This window comes from Trichosurus vulpecula, chromosome 8, assembly GCF_011100635.1.
Source record: "Trichosurus vulpecula isolate mTriVul1 chromosome 8, mTriVul1.pri, whole genome shotgun sequence".
Taxonomy (NCBI): Eukaryota; Metazoa; Chordata; class Mammalia; order Diprotodontia; family Phalangeridae; genus Trichosurus; species Trichosurus vulpecula.
In genome coordinates, this window is record NC_050580.1 from 74,345,287 (window position 1) to 74,365,482 (window position 20,196).

General features: G+C 41.6%; 1 protein-coding gene across 1 annotated transcript in view; it reads left to right on the top strand.

Moving 5' to 3' along the window:
• CHAT (choline O-acetyltransferase) overlaps nt 1-20,196 on the top strand; it is a 97,115-nt gene that overhangs the window by 40,739 nt on the left and 36,180 nt on the right. Inside the window, exons 7-8 of the mRNA XM_036736328.1 lie at nt 15,341-15,510; nt 18,543-18,643. Coding sequence (XP_036592223.1) covers nt 15,341-15,510; nt 18,543-18,643 — 271 coding nt within the window. The remainder of the gene's footprint in view (nt 1-15,340; nt 15,511-18,542; nt 18,644-20,196) is intronic.

Sequence of the window (20,196 nt, forward strand, 5' to 3'; positions counted from 1 at the left end):
CATGTATCATTTTGCTGTCTAGGAACGCAAGCAGTTTAACTTAATTAAGTCCTTTAGGATTTCTCATTCACGTTTACCTTCTTATGCTTCTCTTGAATCTTGCATTGGAATGTCGAATTTTCTATTCAGCTCTGATCTTTTCATCAGGAATTCTTGAAAGTCTTTATTTCATCAAATGTTCATCCTCCCCATAAGATTATACTCAGTTTTGCTGGATAGTTTATTCTTGGTTGTAATACTAGCTCCTTTGCCTTCTGGAATATCATATTCCAAGCCCTCTGATTCTTTATAGTAATAGCTGCTAAATCTTGTTTAATCATGACTGTGGCTCCTCATATTTGAATTATTTCTTTCTAGCTGACCTGAGAACTCTGGAATTTGGCTATAATATACCTGGGAGTTTTCATTTAGGGATCTCTTTCAGGAGATATTCATTGGATTCTTTCAATTTCTACTTTACCCTCTGATTCTGTGATATCTGGGCAGTTTCCCTTTATAATTTTTTGAAGTATGATGTATAGGTTCTTTTTTTAATTTTGGTTTTCTGGTTGTTAAATAATTCTTAAATTATCTCTCCTCAATCTATTTTCCAGGTCAGTTGTTTTTCTGATGAGATATTTTACTTTTTTCCTATTTTTTTCATTCTCTTGACTTGTTTCATTTTTTTGTCGATGTCTCATGGAGTCATTAGTTTCCACTTGACCAATTCTAATTTTTAAGGAGTTATTTTCTTCAAGGAGGTTTTGTGCCTCTTTTACCAATCTGTTAATTCTCTTCTCATAATTTTCTTTCATTGCTCTCATTTCTTTTCCTGATTTTTCCTCTACCAGCCTTATTTAAAAATTTTTTGCTCTTTTTTTCCTCTTTCTTTAACTCTCCTAGGAAATCCTGTTGGGCTTGTGTCCAATCTGCATTTTTCTTATCTTTTTGCTTTGCTTGTATATGTTTTCAAGTCTTTGTCTTCAAAATTTATGTTTTACGCTTCCCTGTCACCAAAAAAGCTTTTTTATGATCAAGTATTTTGTTGTTGTCATTTGCTCATTTTCCAATCTATTTCTTGACATTGGACTTTATGTTAGAGTTGTGCTCTGCTGTGGGAGGATAGCCAGCCTGAGCTTTTGTAACTCAGTGTGGGGGCTTGTAGGTTTTCCATGCTTCCAAGATGGTGTGATCTGGAGAGATGTCTGGTCACTGCCTTCTTCCTTGCACTTTGGTCCCTACTCAGGTAGGGCCCCTGCTCCCTTATGACTGTGAGTGTGTTTTTCTCTGCCCTGGAATTGTGATCTGGAACTGGGTAACAGGCTATGGAGCTGCCAAATCACACTGGATCCTGTGCCCAGGGCTAGCATAGTCACTCTTTGGAATCTTTTTCTAACCAGTTATTTAGTTGCTCTACCATCCCTGTGTGGCATGCCTGGAAGACCCACAGCCAGTGACACTTCTACCTCAACCAGCATGCAGTGTCCACAGACCTCTCTAAGCTGTTCTGGGCTGGAACAATAACTCACTCTGACTTTTGTTGGTTTGTCTGCTCAGAATTCAATTTGTCATTTTCTGGTTTGTTTTTTTGTAGGTGAGGTTTTGGGGGAAGTTTTAGTTGTGACCCTTCACTCTGCCATATTGACTATACCTCTGGCATTAATACATTCATAGGAAACTCTTAAAGATTAAAAAAAATCTCTAAAATCCTAAAGAAGCCAGGGGTGGTGGCACATGTCTATAACCCCTGTTACTAGGGAGGCTGAGACTGAGAGATTTCTTGAGCTGGAGATTCCTGAGCTATGGGAAGGATAAAGTTAATTGAATGCCCATATTAAGTCCGACACCAATGAGATAATCCTTCAGGAGCAGAGGGACCACCAGAATGCTTAAGGAGGGATAAACTCGCCCAGGTCAGAAATGGAGCAGGGTCACAGCTTCTGTGCCAATCAGCAAGAGGGAATGGGTCCATGAGTGACCACTGCACTTCTAATCTGAGTGAGAGATGAAAACCCTATCTCAGAAGGAAGGAAAGAGGGTAAGAAGTAAGGAGGGTGGGAGGTAGGGAAGGAAGAAAAGAAGGAAGGAAGGAAGGAAAGAAAGAAGAAACAAGGGAACAAAGGAAGGAAAGTGAAGATGAAAGAAAAAAAAGAAAACAGAAGAGAATGAACAAAAGGAGAGGAGGGGGTACTGAGAGGGGGAGTTAATAGTGATATTTAAGAACAAGAAGATCTCCCTGATTCCTCACACCATATCCTCTTTTTTTTCTTTTTTTTAATTACTGAAACTTAAGTACACAATAAGAAAAGAAAAAGAAAGATATTATAAACTTAAATGTTGAAACTTAAATACAAAATAAGAAAAGAAAAAAGCATGTCATGTGCACAGCAGAACATAAGACAGGATTCAAAATATACAGCAATGAATTTCCGTTTCAAGAATACCTATATAAGGGCAGCTAGGTGGCATAGTAAGTAGAGCACCGGCCCTGGAGTCAGGAGGACCTGAGTTCAAATCCGGCCTCAGACACTTGACACATGTACTAGCTGTGTGACCTTGGGCAAGTCACTTAACCCCAATTGCCCTGCCAAAAAAACAAACAAAAACAAAAAAGAATACCTATATAATAAATACTACGTGTGGTGTTGAGAGCTGTCCATCTTTTCTTTGCTTCCTTATTAGTTTTCTTTTGTTCTCTGCTGTACACTTTTTACTTTGTTCTTTCTCCCTCCCTTCCTCCCACCCCCTAGAAGGCTACAATTAAGTGTAGATATATTTATGTATAGAAATAGATATATAGATACACGTATACATACACATGCATACATACATACATATATAAACATACTTTCCCTAACAAATTCTACTTTTGATCTTTGTTATGTTTGTGCATGTCTCTTATTTCCTGTCTCTCCTAATTCCTTTACTTTACTTCTACCTGCTACCTTACCCTCCTATTATTTAACCAACCTCCCCTCCAAGTAGCCTTCCCTTGTCCTCCCATTCCCATTAATCTCAACACCTTCTATACCTCCCCTTTTACCTATTCCCTCACCCTTCCCTCTAGAGATCCCTCCCTTATCATCTCCCCCCTCCCTATCCCCTTAGCATTTTATTTCTTTTGGAATTTAGAAGACTTTTATGCTCTTGTAGATATACGTGTATTATTCCCTCTGAACCCACTCCCAATGAAAGTAGGTTTCCAGAACTAACAGCCCTCTTCCCCCATCTAATCGTTCTGTGTCAATTCTTATCTCATACCTCATTTGTATAAAATAATTACTCTTTTTAGCTGTTCCTAAATGATTTTATTTTTTAAAGTCTTATCATACTCAGGTCTACCCCAACCTTTCTTAAAAACTACCCAATTACTAATAATAATCTTACATACATGTTTTACATTTTACATACACAAAAAGTAAACAGTCTGTCCTTATTGAGTCCTTCATAATTAGTCTTTGGTATGTACCTTATATTTCTCTTGGCTCTTGTATGTCAAATCTTCTAATAAAGTTCAGGGTTTTTTTTTTAATGAAGTCCTGAAAGTCTGACAGTTCATTAAATGTCTTTTTTTCCATTCAGAATTATGCTTAGCTTTGCTGGGTATAATATTTTCAGTCAGAACCCCAGTTCTTTTGCTCTTTGATATATAGTATTCCAAGACCTGCAGTCTTTTAGTGTCACTGCTGTGAGGTCCTGTGTGATTCTAATTGTGGCACTGCTATATTTAAGTTGTTTTTTTCTTGTTGCTCATAATATTTTATCCTTGAGCTGGGGGTTTCAGAATTTGACTATAATATTCATATGGGTTTTTCTCATAGGATCTCTTTCAGGTGGTGATTAGTGGATTTTTTCTATTTCTACTTTCCCCTCTTGTTCTAACGCTTCAGGACAATTTTGTTTAATTATTTCTTGTATTATTGTATCAATATTCTTTCTTTGATCATAGCTTTCAGGTAGTCCAACTACTCTTATGGTTCTTATTCTTGATCTGTTCTCCAGATAAGTTGTTTTTCTTATGAGGTGTTTCACATTCTCTTCTATTTTTTCATTCTTTATATTTTGTTTTATTATTTATTGATCTCTTATAACTTCACTGGCTTCCCTTGCCCAATTCTGATTTTCAAGGAGTCGTTTTCTTCCTTGAGATTCTGGATCTCCTTTTCTAATTGGTTGAATTACTTTTCATAATCTTCTTCGTTTTTTTGGATTGTTCTTTTTTGTTGTTGTTAGTTTTTCCTCAATCTCTCATTTGATTTTTAAAGTCCTTTTTAAGTTCTTCAATGAATTCTTTTTGAACAGTTGATCATTTAATGTTACTCTTAGGGGTAAAAGATGGTTTCTTTCTTCAGTATCCTCCTCTGAAGATGAACCCCGGTCTTCTCTATTCCCATAGTAACTCTCTATGGTTGGATTCTTTCTCCTTTGCCTGTGCATTTTTTAAAAAAAATGTGTAATAGCTTAGTTTTTATAATCACCTCTAGTCCTGGGGTATAGGGGATGGTGCCACAGTCCTCAGATCCTCCTTCATTTCTCTCCTCCAGCCTGGAACTGGAACCAAGACCTCCAGCCTCCTGTAAGTGCCCACAGCCAGTAGCATCCCTGACCTACTGCTTCTGCACTCACCTGGCTTGTGTTGGTTCCTTCTCCCCCTGCTGCGTCTCTGCAGCACAGCTGGGTCTGGCATTCCTCATCAGCATAGGTTCCCTTGATCTTCCCCAGCTCAGATGCCTGACACTCTTCATTGTCTGGGAGTAAAAGTTCCTATGGCTGGGACTGAGGCAGCCTCCCAACCCAGCTAATCCCAGGCTGCAGCTCATTGTTTAAGCAGAAATAGGATCTAGCCTAAAGGTTTACTCTTCACAGGGACCAAACCTCATCCTGGGACTTTTCTTCAGATATCCAATTGTCCTAGGAAGACCCCATTCTGCCCCTACTCTTATTTATTTTCATTGCTCTGTGTTCACCCTGAGGTGCTATTTTATCTCTTTTGTGGGGGGAAATCTTGAGAGCTTGGAATTTTCTGACCTGCTCTGCCATTTTCCCGGAATCCTCCTCCATATCCTCTTGACTACCACCTATCTATAAGGTTAGACCTAATCAGATTGTCTCAAATCACCTTTATTTCTCTTAATCTATAGCTCAATATTGCATGTGAACTTGGTCCTTTAATGTTATAGGTAGTTAGAACTTTTTGGAAGGAAAAATAAGAATATACTCACTCCCCCTCATTTCATACAAGCAATTGATACAAGATTGGCCCAGCTGAAGATGAGGAGGGTAGGCAGAGCTTTATTTCCCTGCTAGACTTCTCTGGCCACAGTGTGAAATACTGAATATTGGTCAAGCAGATCAGTTTAGGGTTGGAGAGTCACCAGTCCCACTGCTTTTATTGGTGAGCATTGAGATTTAAGGCAAGGAGATAGGAAGCAACATAGAGGTCCCAGAAGGAATCTGAAACCCCTGAGTAGTTGGTAAATTTCATTCAGGCTCCATTGCCATCTAGCCATGAAGGCCAGGCTGCTTCTGGGTCCAGGATGAGTTGATAACATTTATCCTGGTTTGGATATTTAATAAAGCAATTGTTCCTTGAGTCTGGAAGATAGCAGTGTCAATTTACGGTAGAAGAATGAAAGAAACAGAAAATCCTTACAGGATACACCAGTATTTCCTGGAAACCTGCCATGGTGATCCCTATAAAGCACATATTTTTGAAGCAGATGCCCTCTGGGTTACATGATGTCCCGTAAATATTTACATCAACAGGAGCCAATTATAGCTGAGCCATAGCTGGCAAAGGTCCATTAAATAAGCAAAGAAATAGAGCTGACAGAAAGTGGAGCACACATGCTTTCAGTGGGACGCAGCATCATGGCATAGAAACTAATCAAGATGAAGCCATTATTAGCTTTATGAATTTAATTCAGAGACATGGATGACAACTGTCTTTACAATAAAATCCTTGGACGGAATAAATGGAATTCTTCAGGAATCAGTCCAGCTTACAACTCTCTGGCTATTGTGATTGAATGCACATTTGTTCATGTCTTTGAGAAACCAGGTTCTGAATGTCTACTTTTCCTGATGAGGGAATGGAATTATGCTCATATGTGCATTGGAAAATGAGCATCCAAACCAAGTCTGGGAAAATCTGCATTTATCCTTTTCTTGACATTACATAAGAAATAAATTCTCATTTGGAAGCTGTGGCTTCCTGAACTGGATAAGGGCAATAAGACCAAGTTAAGATAGTATGTGAAGTGAGATCATGGGATTCTTAGCATTCTCTCTTTCTGAAGCTGGCATGAAAGCTTTTTTATAGACCGCCTTCTGCATTTTCAATACCACCCTTTCCTTTCTCCTCTGTGAACTTGCTCCATCGATTATCCCCTTTTGCATCTCTAATTTCCTCTTCTCTACTACTGTTCCTTCCCCTTGGCCTACAACCATGCTCAAGGTTCTCTAAGCCTTAAAAACAAACAAACAAACTTTCCCTTAACCCCCAAATCCTCTCAAACTATCATCCAATCTGACAAACTTCTAGAAAAAAAATAGTCTATACTCACTGATTTTACTTCCTAACCACTTATTCCTCAACCTTTTGCAATCTAGCTTTCTTTCCCATCATTCAATTGAAATAACTCTCTCCAATGTTGCTAACGACTTCAGTATGCCTTAATCCAATGGGCTTTTTCCTGTTCTCATTCTTGACATCTCCACAGTAGGATGCTATTGACCATGCCTTCCTTGACATGTCCTCCTTTGGCTCCCATGGCACTGCAATCCTATGGTTCTCTGCCTAACTGTTTGATGGTTCCTCTGCCACCTTTGCTAACTCCTCACTGTCCTTCTGCTCCTTAGCCATAAGTGTCCCTAAGAGTCTGTTATGGGCTCTCTTCTCTCTCTCCATTCCCTCCCTTGGGGATCTCATTCATTTCTTTGGCTTTGATTATTACCTCTGCAGATAATTTCCACATTTATGTAGCTATTCTAAATCCTTCACCCCTGAGCACCAGAATCCTGTGTTTCCATTTACTTTCTGGAGAAATCTACCAAGAGGTTTTAATAGAAACTCAAACCAAATTCATGTTCAAAACTAAACTCAACTCCCCAGACTTCTCTACTTCTTTTGATGTTACCACCATCCTCTGTCACCTAGAAGGCTAGAAACTTGAGAACCTTCTTCGAATCTTCCTCTGTCCAGTCAGATATCTGTCTCCTCTACATCAACATTATCTCTTCTTTTCCATCCTCATAGAAACCAATTGCCTTTAGGCCTTCGTTTGCCTCATCAGACAGCTAAGTGGTATACTGGTTAGAGTGCTGGACCTGGAATCAGGAAGATCTGAGTCCAAATCCAGCTTCAGACCCTCATTAGCCCAGTGACCCCAAGCAAATCACTTCACCTCTCTCTGTCTCAGATTCCTTATCTCCCAGGGTTGTTGTGAAGAGGAAAAGAAATACCTGTAAAGCCCCTCTACTCAAGAATGTTCAAAGATTTCTAATTGTCTGACAGATAAAGTATAAATTCCTTATATTCAAGGTCTTCCACAATCTGCCTCCAACCTACCCTTCCAGTTTTATCATCTATTACTCTCCTTCACATACTTTACATCCCAGCCGAATTGAGTCATTCATGAATCCTTATTCTTGTCCTGTCCTCTCCCAGCTCCATGTTTTTACCCACACTATCCTCCATGAAAGAGGCAATACAGTGGAGTTGGAAAAGTCAGAATCTTGTGTTAAAATGCTGGATCTCTTCTTTTTAACCCATGTGACTCTGGTCAAGTCAGACCAGACATCAATTTCATGATATGTAAAATTAAGGGGTTCAACTAAATGACCTTCAAGGTCCCTTCCAACCATCTTTGATCTACCATCTTCATCTGGTGGAGCTCCTCTATTGCTTCAAGGCCTAATCAAGGTGTCACCTCCTCTATGAAGTTTTCCCCAACACACTCAAGTTGAAAGTAATAGTTTTCTCTTCAGCTTATAATTTGAATCTACTTGAAATTAGCACACACTTCCTTGTATCATAATCATTCAAGTATATGTTTTCTCCCCAATACTGCCATTAAATTTTAAGCTTCTTGAGGTCAGGGTCTGTGGTGTACCCATCTTTGTGCCCCACGTACATAGGGTAGTGCTTGCACATAATTAATATGTCAAAGATTTGTAATTTCATCAGTGTAAATACTCCATCCGCTGGTGCAGATTGCATCTTAGTAAAGCTGTCACAGCTTTTCAGCCTCACCTAGGTTGGTCCTTGGATGCCAGGCCTACAATCAAAGTCTTTTCTGCTTTGTGAGACTTTCCAGAACTCCTGCTTTTTGAGAACCATATATCACCTCCATGACACTGGAAGAAAATTTTAAAGAAGGATATCCATAGAAGACACTTGACAAATGTTTTTGCAATTGAATTAAATAGAAGTGGTAATTCCTAGTACCCTTTCCCTCCCATTTCCATCCCAACACCCCCTCCCCAATCAAGCCCTTCTCTTACAGTTACCCCAGATTTAATTTGCATTGTTTAATGCTAGAGAAGCCTCGATCTCCTTGAGTTCTCTCCTCCTGGGATAATCATATTAAATCACATGACTTTACATCTCTGTCCAGAAGGACAATTGCCTTAAAATAGAAAGTGCTGCCAGCCTGCATTGCAGCCATCACTTTCACATCAACCCCCCATACAGGTTTTAGAATCCCATCTTTCCCCACTCCGTGCACCTTTAAACTTAATATTTTGAAGATCAAGATGCCAGTTTAGTAACACCTAAAAGATTGTTTCCTATGAGTTGAACATCAGCCCCAAATGAGGGCTAATAATACAGCAGAGAAATTGCTATATTCCTGTGGATCCTATGCTTTTTCTATCTTCACTTCCATGCAGAAGCACAGAAAACCATCCCTCTTTCTAAGTCTCCACTGTTGTAGTCTGGAGAGCCTTTACCTTCCATTTGAAGCGGAGTCGTTAAATAATAGTCTCTGCTCGGAAATGAACCGGGATCACGAAACCCTTGTGGTGGCTGAAATCTTTGTATTGAAAGGATCATTTTTCCCCTTGTCACTTAATCTGGGCTCTGATGGCAGAGCCGATAAGCCTGATATTACTCAACGCCCACCTCTTCCTATTAAGCAGTGGTTCTTTGGGAGAAGATTGATTTACCATATTAAATGGGACTCAATATGCCAGATGAGGGTGTAACAAGACAAACGGTTCTTGCTGCATTTTCCCCTTTGCCTGCCCCTTGTTTTCATTATGCCTGGATATGTTATTTTTTTTTCCTCTGGCCCAAGTCACGGTGGGTGAGTTTGGGTGCAGTTCATTTTCTTCTTTACATGATAAACTTGTCAGCATTTGACTGATCTGCTCCCTGTGCGTGTTTGGGTTCATTTGCAAGGCCATTTTGCTTTTCCATTTCAGGCTCAGAATTCTGATTTTTATTCCATCTGATTAAATTGGGGTTCTGTCAAGCCTTCATCCACATTACCAGAATTTGTGTAACATTGGTTTCTGCCTATTAGGCATGGAATGCTACGGCCACCCATAAGTCATTCATACCCCAAGGGGAAGGAAGAAAGGATGCCTCCACCTTATTCCCAAACATGCCCACAGGATACCCTTCTTTCCCAAGAAGTAGTTGTATTTTGTTTTTCTTTCCTGAGAGTGAGGGGTTGGCTAGAACCCAAGAGCTATCTTGTGTAGAAATGGCCCTGCATTAATGAGTGCTCAAAGTTTACTACAGGCCCTTGACTGTAGGGACCATTGGGGTTTGCAAAAGGCCAAGAAAAGTGGCCGTAGTTCTAGGATGCCTGGAAGGCTTGGTTGGACTTTGTCCACCCTTTAGGCCTGGTTTTGAAGGGCACATAGCTGCAGCAGAGCCCAGAGATGGGACTGGTTCATTGCACCCACATCAGGTCCAGGCCTGGCCAGATTGTTATTTGTGCATGCAGTGTCAGAAGGAGTCCACATCAAATTCATGCTCTTAACATTCCACCTATACATGTCCAATGGAGCCCAGGAATTCATGCAGCCAACATGCATGAATGCACCCCTGGACCACTGCAGCAGCTTCCTAACTGGTTTCTATTCCTCCAGTTTGTTCTGCAGATCACACCAGATTAAACTTCACATTTTTGCCGTGTCATTCTCCAGTTCAGGATAAATTCTGAGTGCCTCGGCCTGGTATTCAAAAGCTTCTACAATCTGGCTCCAACCTGTATTTCCAGATTTATTCCCTACTACTTCTTGATAGAGACCCTTGACTCTGCCTATTGCCTCCAAAGATACTTTGCATTTCCTTAGCTGCTGTGTCTCATGCTGTCCCCTTTCTAGAATGCCTTACCCTACTCTACCACATCTCTACCTACCTGAGTGGAATCAGCAAGTACAGTGAATAAAGTGTCCCCTAGTCCTTATCTAATGCCTATGATTATGATTATGAATCTTACATGGGGCAATACGCCACAGTAGAAAGAACACCAGCTCTGAAGTGAGATCACCCAGGATCAAGTTTCCTCTCCAAAGCTGAGGGCCTGGATGATGCCGAACAAGTCGCTTCACTTGTAGGAGGCTGGACGGTGAAAGGGTTGCCCTTGGAGGTCCCTCCAACTCAAGATCTGTATTTGTAGGATCCTTTAAGATCTGATTCATGCCTTATCTCTTTGGTGAAATTTTCTGCTATTCTAGTCCACGCTGATCCCTCCTTACTATGAGCCCCTAATGCACCCATCAGGTGTACCTGATAGCTTAATACTCAGCCTCATTCTTTCATATTGAAATGCTCAAAGAAAGTAAAAGCTAGAGTTTGCCTCAGAGATCATATCGTCTGATGGCCCCATCTTACAAATAAGGGAACTGAGGCTTTGATATGTAAAGGGCTTACAAACTCAAGGTCATGGATTTAAAACAGCAGGGCCAGCGCTTGAACCCAGATCTTCTGATTCCAAGTCCAGTGCTCTTTCTTTCATACCAGGAAAAAAAGGAACATTAATAATGAATAAATAATAAGCAATAAATTATAAAAAATAAATAATAACTACCGTTTTATATGCTTTAAGATTTATAAAGTACTTTAGAAATATTGTCTCATTTAGTCTTCACAACAACCCTGAGAAGTAGGTGATATTATTATTCCCATTTCACACATGGGGAAACTGAGGTAGGCAATGGTTTAGTGATTTTGCTCGGAGTCACACAACTTGTAAATGTCTGAAACTGGATTTGAACTTAGGTCATCCTGACTCTAGGTCTGGTATTCTCTCCACTGCACCAGCTGGCTACCCAACAGGAGTTGTTATTATCATCAGTGTTCTCTAACATCCTTGGTGTAATCCATCTCTCCAACAATACTGCAAGCTCTTGAGAGAAAGAACTCTGTCTTCTCCTCCATCCCCCAGAACACAGAGGAGGCACTCCGCACCAACTTGTCGATGAGAGCCGACAACAGGGCAGCATTTTTTAGGCAGCATGTTTTAGGCAGCATTCATCGATGCTTTGTAGGTGTCTCCTATGCACAAGCCACTACAATCAGCACCAAGGAGAAAAAGATGAAATATGGCACAGTAGACACAGTTCCTCCAAGTTTATAGGCTAAGAAAAAGGGATAAGCTGTCTACAGAAATAAGTATGAGACAAAGTTGGATGTGCTAAGGACCAAAGAGAGGTCCAGATAAGGTGTCATAAGAAATTTGTGGGAGGAAAGATCACTTTTAACTGGAAAGATAAGGAGAATCTTCATTCATATGGGAGGTGAAACCTGAGTCTGGCCTTAAAGGATTTCAGTGGGCAAAAATGTAGAGGGGGTACAGTCCAGTCATGGGGGGCAGCCCAAGTAAATGAATGGAGGCAGGAGAATGTGGGTGGGGCAATATCTGGGAAGAGTGAGCCATTTGCTTTCAACAGAATATAGAATATGTGAAGGGGAGTAGGGTGAAATTGGGCAGGAAAGGTAGTTTAGAATCATACTGTGGAAGTCTTAAATGCCAGGCCTTAAGGCATTTATATTTGTCCTATAGCCCAAGGTCAAGAACTGAAGATTTTTGAGTAAAAGAGTAAAATGACCAGATCTTTGCATTAAGAAGATTAATTTAGCAGCTGTGAAGGATGGTTTGGAGAAAAGAGAGAGCCTGGAGGAATGAAACCCAGTTAGCTAGCTAATACAGCAGTCTAGACAAGAGCTAAACTAGGGTGGTGGCCACGTGAGCATAGAGGATGAGAAAAATATTGTGAAGACTGAATCAATAGAACCAGAGAACTGATTAGATGTGGGGAGTGAGGATGAGAGGAGAGACAAAGATGAGTCTGAGGTTTCAAACCTGGCTTATTGGGAGGATATCATCATAAGAAATAGGAAATTTGGGAAGAGAAGCAAGTTTTGAGATGGGAGATAATGTGTTCAGTTTTGGACAGGTTGGTTTTAAAGTACCAGATTTTAAAGTTTGAAAGTTTTTAAAGGCATCCAGATGGAAATGTCCAGTTAGCAGTTCGAAAAAATGATCCTAAATGTCAGGGGCAATCTTTCCTGAAAGTTAAGGACTCACCAGAACCCAATCCCCCACCTTATGTAGAAATGGACCTGCATTAGGCCCTTGGCTATAGAGGCCATTGAGATTTGCCAAAATTGATTGCTCTGGCTTCTACTGAAACTGCTTTCTCCAAGGTAGTCAATTACCTCTCAGTTTAAAATCCATTTACCTTTTCTCATTCAGGCAGTCAACAAACATCTATTAAGTGCTTACTATGTGCCAGGCATCATACTAAGCACTAGAGATAAAAATACAAGCAAAAAGAAAAACAATTCCTAACCTCAAGGAGTTTTCTTTTTTTTTTAAATTAAAATTTATTTTATTTTCAGTTCTGAATTCTCTCTCTCTCTCTCTCTCTCTCTCTCTCTCTCTCTCTCTCTCTCTCTCTCTCTCCCTCCCTCCCTCCCTCCCTCTCTCTCCCTTCTCTCCCACCTATTGAGAAGGCAATAACCAAATAAATAAACAAACCTGTTTTGAATATGTATACTCAAGTAAAACAAATAACTGCATTAGCCAAGAAAAAAGAAGAGAAAAGGAAAAAAAGAAAACTAAAAGAGCTTCCATCTGTACTGAGTCTCTCAGTGCTCTCATTCTCCCTCTCCCTCTGTGTGTGTGTGTGTGTGTCTCTGTCTCTGTGTCTGTGTCTGTGTCTCTCTCTGTCTCTGTCTGTTTCTGTCTCTCTCTCTCTGTCTCTTCCCCCCCCCCCCACCCCGTCTCTCTGTCTCTCTCTGGGTCTCTCTCTGTCTCTGCCTGTCTCTGTCTCTCTCTCTCTCTGTCTCTTCCCCCCCCACCCTGTCTCTCTGTCTCTCTCTGGGTCTCTCTCTGTCTCTGCCTGTCTCTGTCTCTCTCTCTCTCTCTCTCTCTCTCTCTGTCTCTTCCCCCCCACCACCCCATCTCTCTGTCTCTCTCTGGGTCTCTCTCTGTCTCTGTCTGTCTCTGTCTCTCTGTCTCTGTCTCTTCCCCCCACCCCGTCTCTCTGTCTCTCTCTGGGTCTCTCTCTGTCTCTGTCTGTCTCTGTCTCTCTCTCTCTCTATCTCTCTGTCTCTTCCCCCCCCACCCCGTCTCTCTGTCTCTCTCTGGGTCTCTCTCTGTCTCTGTCTGTCTGTCTCTCTCTCTCTCTCTCTCTGTCTCTATGTCTCTTCCCCCCCCCACCCCATCTCTCTGTCTCTCTCTGGGTCTCTCTCTGTCTCTGTCTGTCTCTGTCTCTCTCTCTCTGTTTCTCTGTCTCGTCCCCCCCACCCCGTCTCTCTGTCTCTCTCTGGGTCTCTCTCTGTCTCTATCTCTGTCTCTCTTTCTCTCGCTTTCTCAATAGCACATTTTATCACGGGTCCTTTGTATCTGTGGTTGGTTATCGTGATGATCAGAATACGGAGCTTACAGTCTAATGGGGTAAGACAAAAGAAAGGAGATAGAGCAAGGTCGACATTGGTAGAGGGATAACTCAGCGTCAACATCTAGAGTCAAAAGCAAACCCATAAGAGGAATGCAGGACAGCTGGCCTGAGCCTTTCCTCAAAACGGAGGCTCTGCGGGAAGAGCGGTACAGGGGCAGAAGGATACTCCAGGGTAAGAAGACCATAGAAGCTGAGGAAACGTCCAGGTTAAAAAAGCAATTGAGCATGGTGGCAATGCCCAGAGAGCCAGAAGAAAGGACAGTCTTCATCCTCCATTTCCAGGCCCAATATTTTGGTAAGTCAGGACAACCTGGTTCTATGATATTGCCTCAGACACCCATTAGCCGTGTGACCCCAAGCATCTAACTTCTCTCAGCCTCAGTTTTCTCATCTGTAAAATGGGGGTAATAACAGCACCTACCTCACAGGGTTGTCATGAGAATAGAATGAGATAATACATGTAAAGTGTTTTGCCAACCTTAAAGCACTATGTGAATGCTAGCTTTTATTACAATTAATGCCCATCCAAGTAAGAGCACATCTGAGAAACAGAAAGAGAAAGGGCAATAAAAGGGGAGAGGGAGGGCTTGACATTACAAAGATAGGTGCTTACAAGTCTGAAGATCTAAGAAATGTCATAGCGATGTAGCTGCCCTTCCACCATTAGGATTCTGTGGAGAATCTGCAAAGGAGGCATGGTAGCCCGGAAGAAAAGCTTTGCTTTTATAGGGCAGCTCCTTTCTGATACAGGACTGGCATTTCAGGGCTTTCCTTGGCCTCCCACTGTAACAAGACCAACCACATACAGGAAATACTGCACTGGGCTCTGCAGCTTGTTGGGGATTTGCCTTCAGTGCTGGAGATATTTCTGTCCCGGGACTAGGGCAGTGAAGATGGAGTGGGATGTTCTTGCCAGTAGCTGGTAGACATCAAGATCTGGCACTGGGTGCAGTGAAATCACAAGTCATTCACTCCTCTGGGTCTTATTTGTAAACAAAAAAGCTAAACAGATGGTCCCCAAAGTCCCTCCCACTTCTGACATTCTGAGTCTATGATACTTTCCTTAAGGAATTTAAGAACAAGACGAATCTCCTTCTGTTTGGAACAAGATCATTGTGGTGCTGCCTGAAGGTTTGAGGTGGTGGTGGGAAATTAAATGACCTCTGAAGGGGTCTTCCAGTCCAAGAAGTCTATAAGCAATTAGCATAATCCTAGGGAGGAAGATGTGGTTCATTCTCTGTATCAATGCATCTTCTGACCTTTTCAAATTAGTGAACACAATAGCAACACATTCACCATGCCAGATGTGTCAAAAAAGACCTTTGGGGAGACGGTGATAGGTCTGACCCTCTTTGCTGCTGCATCTGGAGCCAGTGGAGGGTAATCAGGCTTTGGCAACTGCCATGATGTGCTGAAGCATGCCCATTCTTTCTTGCAGATTCAACCAACCGTGACTCCCTGGACATGATTGAACGGTGTATCTGCTTGGTGTGTTTGGATGCACCAGGAGGTGTGGAACTCAATGACACCAACATGGCCCTTCAGCTTCTTCATGGAGGGGGCCATGGCAAAAATGGGGCAAACCGCTGGTATGACAAGTCCATGCAGGTAAGCCTTCAAATGGGCTTGCTGCTAGCCCATGGAGGCAACTCGATACAGTGGAAAGAGTACTGGAATCAGGGGACTTGGGTTCAGATCCTGCCTCAGATGCTATTGCCTGGGAGATGTTGGGCAAAGCAGTTGACCTCCCTCCCTGGGTACGTAAAATGAAGGAGTTGCATTAGACGGCCTCATAGGGGCCATCTAGCCCGAGGCCATGAGCCTACTGCTCAACTGAATGATCTAATTGAATAACTCATCCTCAGCTATCACCAACCAGGTTTGGCAAGAGTATATATAAGTAAGAATTGTTCTCCTAGGTGAGTCCCGAGGGACCCTGGGCTCAGGGCAGTCTCTGACAGGAGCATCACAGCTCCCACAGATAGTTTGTAAGAGGTCCTGGTCCTCTTTCTTACCAGACTCAAAGGTAGAGATGTGCCTCTCAGTTCCCTTAATAATCTATTCTGGATCTATCTGCGTTAATTTATCTAAACTTTTGTGAAACTATTTCAATCAGCAAATATTTATTAAGTGTTTATTATGTGCCAAGCACTATGCTAGGTCCTGGGGATACAAATACCAAAATAAACCAGTTTCTGCCCTCAAGAAGTAGAATATTCTACCATATTTATACTGGCCTCTGAGCCTCAGTTTCCTCATTTGTAAAGGGAGTATAATAACACTTGTTCTACCTACTATATAGGGCCATTGAGAGGGAAGTATCTTGAAAACTTTAATTCAAAAGGTTTGCTATTTAATCAGTAGAAACCAACACAGGCTGCAATCTCTCTGTGATTTACTAGGTAAGCTATTAGGGAGATGCCTGAGGCATATAGAGTTTCGATAACTTACCCAGTCACACAACCAGTACGTGTCAGAGGTGGGATATAAACATAGGTCTTCCTGACTCCAAGCCCAGGACTGTTTACTATTTCACAGCACCTCTCTGTAGACCTAAAAGTACCATATAAAAATATATTATAGCTATTATTACACGATAGGGTTTCTCCTCCTTTTTCTCAGTTCTCTGGAGTTTGTTATCCAAGTCCATGTTTGCCCTATTTACCTATGTCTTTTTATAATTTTACAGATGACGATTATTTTTCCTCTTACAAAATATAATTCTGAGAGGAGCTTCCTGGTGATTTAGGTCCAGGGAGCATACAGATGTTTTGAGGACCATTAGCAACTACAATCATGGCCCCTGACTGGGCTTCAAGCCTGGCTGACACAAGGGAGTTCAGATCTTAAACATTTTCTGGTTGTATTTCACGAGAAAGATTCAAAAATCATCGGAGAAAGATAGACAGTTTTCTTTTTAACCATTAAAGCCTCCTATAGGATTTTTGACACATGAGCAGTCTCATTACTGCAGAACTAAGGTAGCCCAATTAAAGAGACATAATTAATCAATTCAAGACAGGTTTGGGAGTAGAAAATCTGCTCTTCCTCACCTCTAGGGATTTCTTTCCACCTTTTTGTGCCTTTGAATTGTGACTAGATCAATAGAGGGACAGAGACTGAAGCTGGAAGTTCATTGGCACAGGGAAGTCCCAAGTGAAGAAATTCTCTACACCAATGCATACCTTCCATGTGCACACCTTTCGCAACCTATAGTCTTAGAAAGTTGCCTAGATCACTGAGAGAAGTGATTTGCTCAGAAACACACAGCCAGTAGGTGTCAAGAGATGGGACTCTCATCCAGGTCTTCCCGGTTTCAGTGCTTGCTCTCTATCCACTATATTATACTGACTACACCCAAAAGGAACGTTTATTCAGCAGCTACACATTCACAAGAGTAATAAAATTTGACTCTCAGAAAATTAGCTTCCTGCAAGTTTGAATGATTACCACTTTGTCTCTAAGTGCTGGTCCCAGTATCTCAATAGAATAGAACTAATTCAGTATCTATAGAGTAACAGGTATAATAGCGGGCATGTAGGGAGTAATAGGGAGAATATCTCCCCTTTTAAAAAATTATATTCTTTCATTTAAATCATCATAAGACATGGCCACCGAGTAACAATTCCAAATGGTTATATGGATTTGAAGAAAAATACCAATGTTAAAAGGGATACATATCTACATATGTATGCATATAGATATAGATATATATGGCTGTATCCTTCAAAGCTAACGCACAAACCTTCAAAGTCAAAGACAATTTGCATTTAACGTTGGAGGTCCCCAAATGGAGTCCTGGCTCTACTGCCCACTATGGGTGAGAATAAGTTACTCCTTCTCCCTGAGCCCCAATTTTCATGTGTATGATAGCCTTGGACTTGGTGTCAGGAAGACCTGGGCTTCAATCCTTTCTCAGACACCGGGTGTGTGACCCTCGGTAAGTTGGATAAACTCCCCGCACTTCAGTTCCCCCATCTGTAAAACAGGAATAAAAACAGTACCAGCTTCACAGGGTTGCTGTGAGAATCAAATGAGACAATGCAAACCTTCAAACTCGATATAAATGTTACTTGTTATCGTCGGCATTGTTACACTTGCATCATCGACCCATCATTCAGAGTCGGTATGACAAAAGTGCTTAGCTGGAAGAGTCAGGACAGGTCATGTAGTCCAACAGTTTCATTTGGGGGGCAGGCAAACAGGACTAAGTGACTTGCCCAGGGTCACACAGAGAGTAAGCGTCTGAGCTCACATTTGAACTCGGGTCCTCCTGACTCCAGGGCTGGCGCTCTATTCACTATGCCACGTAGCAGCCCCCAGTTTCATTTTGCAGGTGAGGAAACTGAGGCTAAACCTCAAAGACATAAAAAGGAACTTGAATTTTTATTATTGCTATCACTATTATTGCTGGCTTTGTTGCTGTTTCCTGAGCATAGAGACACAGTTGTTGGTGTGTGGGAAATCTTGTTTTCCCTCTTTTGGCAATATGCTCAGAAACATATGGAGAAGAGTTACGTCAGTGGTGACTGCTGGCGTCCTAACCCAGTTGACCCAAACAGAGAATCTGCCATGCTGCAGAGCCTAAAACAGCAAACATCATCTGGGCAGCTTGTAACCTTCCCCATTTCCCCTTCCAGTTTGTGGTGGGTCGAGATGGAGTCTGTGGCACGGTATGTGAACATTCCCCATTTGATGGAATCGTCCTGGTACAGTGCACCGAACATCTGCTCAGGCACATGTGAGTTTTCTTTTCTTAATAGGATGTTGCACCTTAATGGTTCTGCACTAATTTCCTAACACTCAGCCAGGACAGACTCCGAGGGCAAAAGGAAAATCACGAAGCCCTACTATACCATTGCATCTCTGATCTGCAGAGAAAAAAGATACCAAGCTGAACTCATAGTGAAAAAACCAATAGTGGCCCTGGAGAACCAACTGTGAAACCTCTCTCCCTGCTCAGGGTAGAAGGTGAGGGTGGTCTCGGCAGAACGCTGCACAGGCAGATGTGGTCACTGTGTAGTTTGTTGCTGGTGGCTTAGTTGTCTTATTGTCTTTCTTTGTTACAGGGGAGTGGGGTTTAATTGAAAGAGAGAAGGGAAGCCCACGATATCAAAAAATGACCATTAAAAGGGCACTCATAAAACTTATTTTTAAAGATAAAAGAGAAAGATCCTGCAGCTCAGCCTGGAACAAAAGGTGTGGGTATTGTAGAGTAGATAATCTAGAAAGTATTTTAGCCACTTAATCTTTCTGGCTCCCCATTACACCAGACCCCCTCCAATGACATATCACTTGTTGATCCCTATTAATCCGAGAATTTCTACCCTTGTTGTTCCCTAAGGTTGTCTCCCCAAATACATGCATACACACATACATACGTATACACACATACATACATATAGTCCATTTAAATGGGATAACAAATATTCCTTCAGTCCTGCGTAGGAGGGTGCCTATTACATACTGAACCAATTAAATCAATGGGAAATTATGGTAGGTGTCTAATTCTATGCCTATTCAGAGTGGATTTGGAGTTGTTCTTTGGAAAAAAAGAAATCAGTTAAGTGAACGCTTTTATTTCGTAGAATAATAAATCATCCAATCCACCTCCCTCCCTTTGTTCTATTAGATGAAGATACAGTCTAAGAGATCACTTCCCTGTATCCACAATAAAGGACAACCCTGGACTGTGCCTGATTCTTCTCATGTCACTCTGTGCTGCTCCACTCCCAAAACAAATACACAAACAACACAGCCTAGCCTAGGGCTAGATATGTAGCAGGTATTTGTTGACTTACTAAATTATCTTCACTTAACCTCTCTAAAGAATGGCCCTCTCTGATTCATGACTTCTTTGTCTAGAAGACTATCTGAAGAGCAGCAACTAGGTTGGGGTAGCTGGGGTTATGTGCCTGGGTGCCAATATTTAGACAGAGCTGATAGTACTAATCATCCTTCAGCAGCAGAGAAACAACTAAGCTTTGCACCTGGTTAGAAGAACAAGTAATTAAAAGGAGAATCTACCAGATGGGCCAAACCCCAAGTAAGTTCCTGTGTAGCATCTGTCCTACAACCGCCAGCTTAAAAAAGATGATGAGGTGAATTTTGTACAATTTGCCCAAATCCCAAAAAATTATTAGTTGCAGAAATTTCTATTTAAGATACCCAGTTTTTATCATATTGATCTCAGTCAAAATTGGAATAGACAAAGCCTCCTGTTTCCTTGGACATTTAAGGTCCTATTTTGCTGTCCGTGAATAGTTACAGGCAACTTCAGACCATTTATTTTCC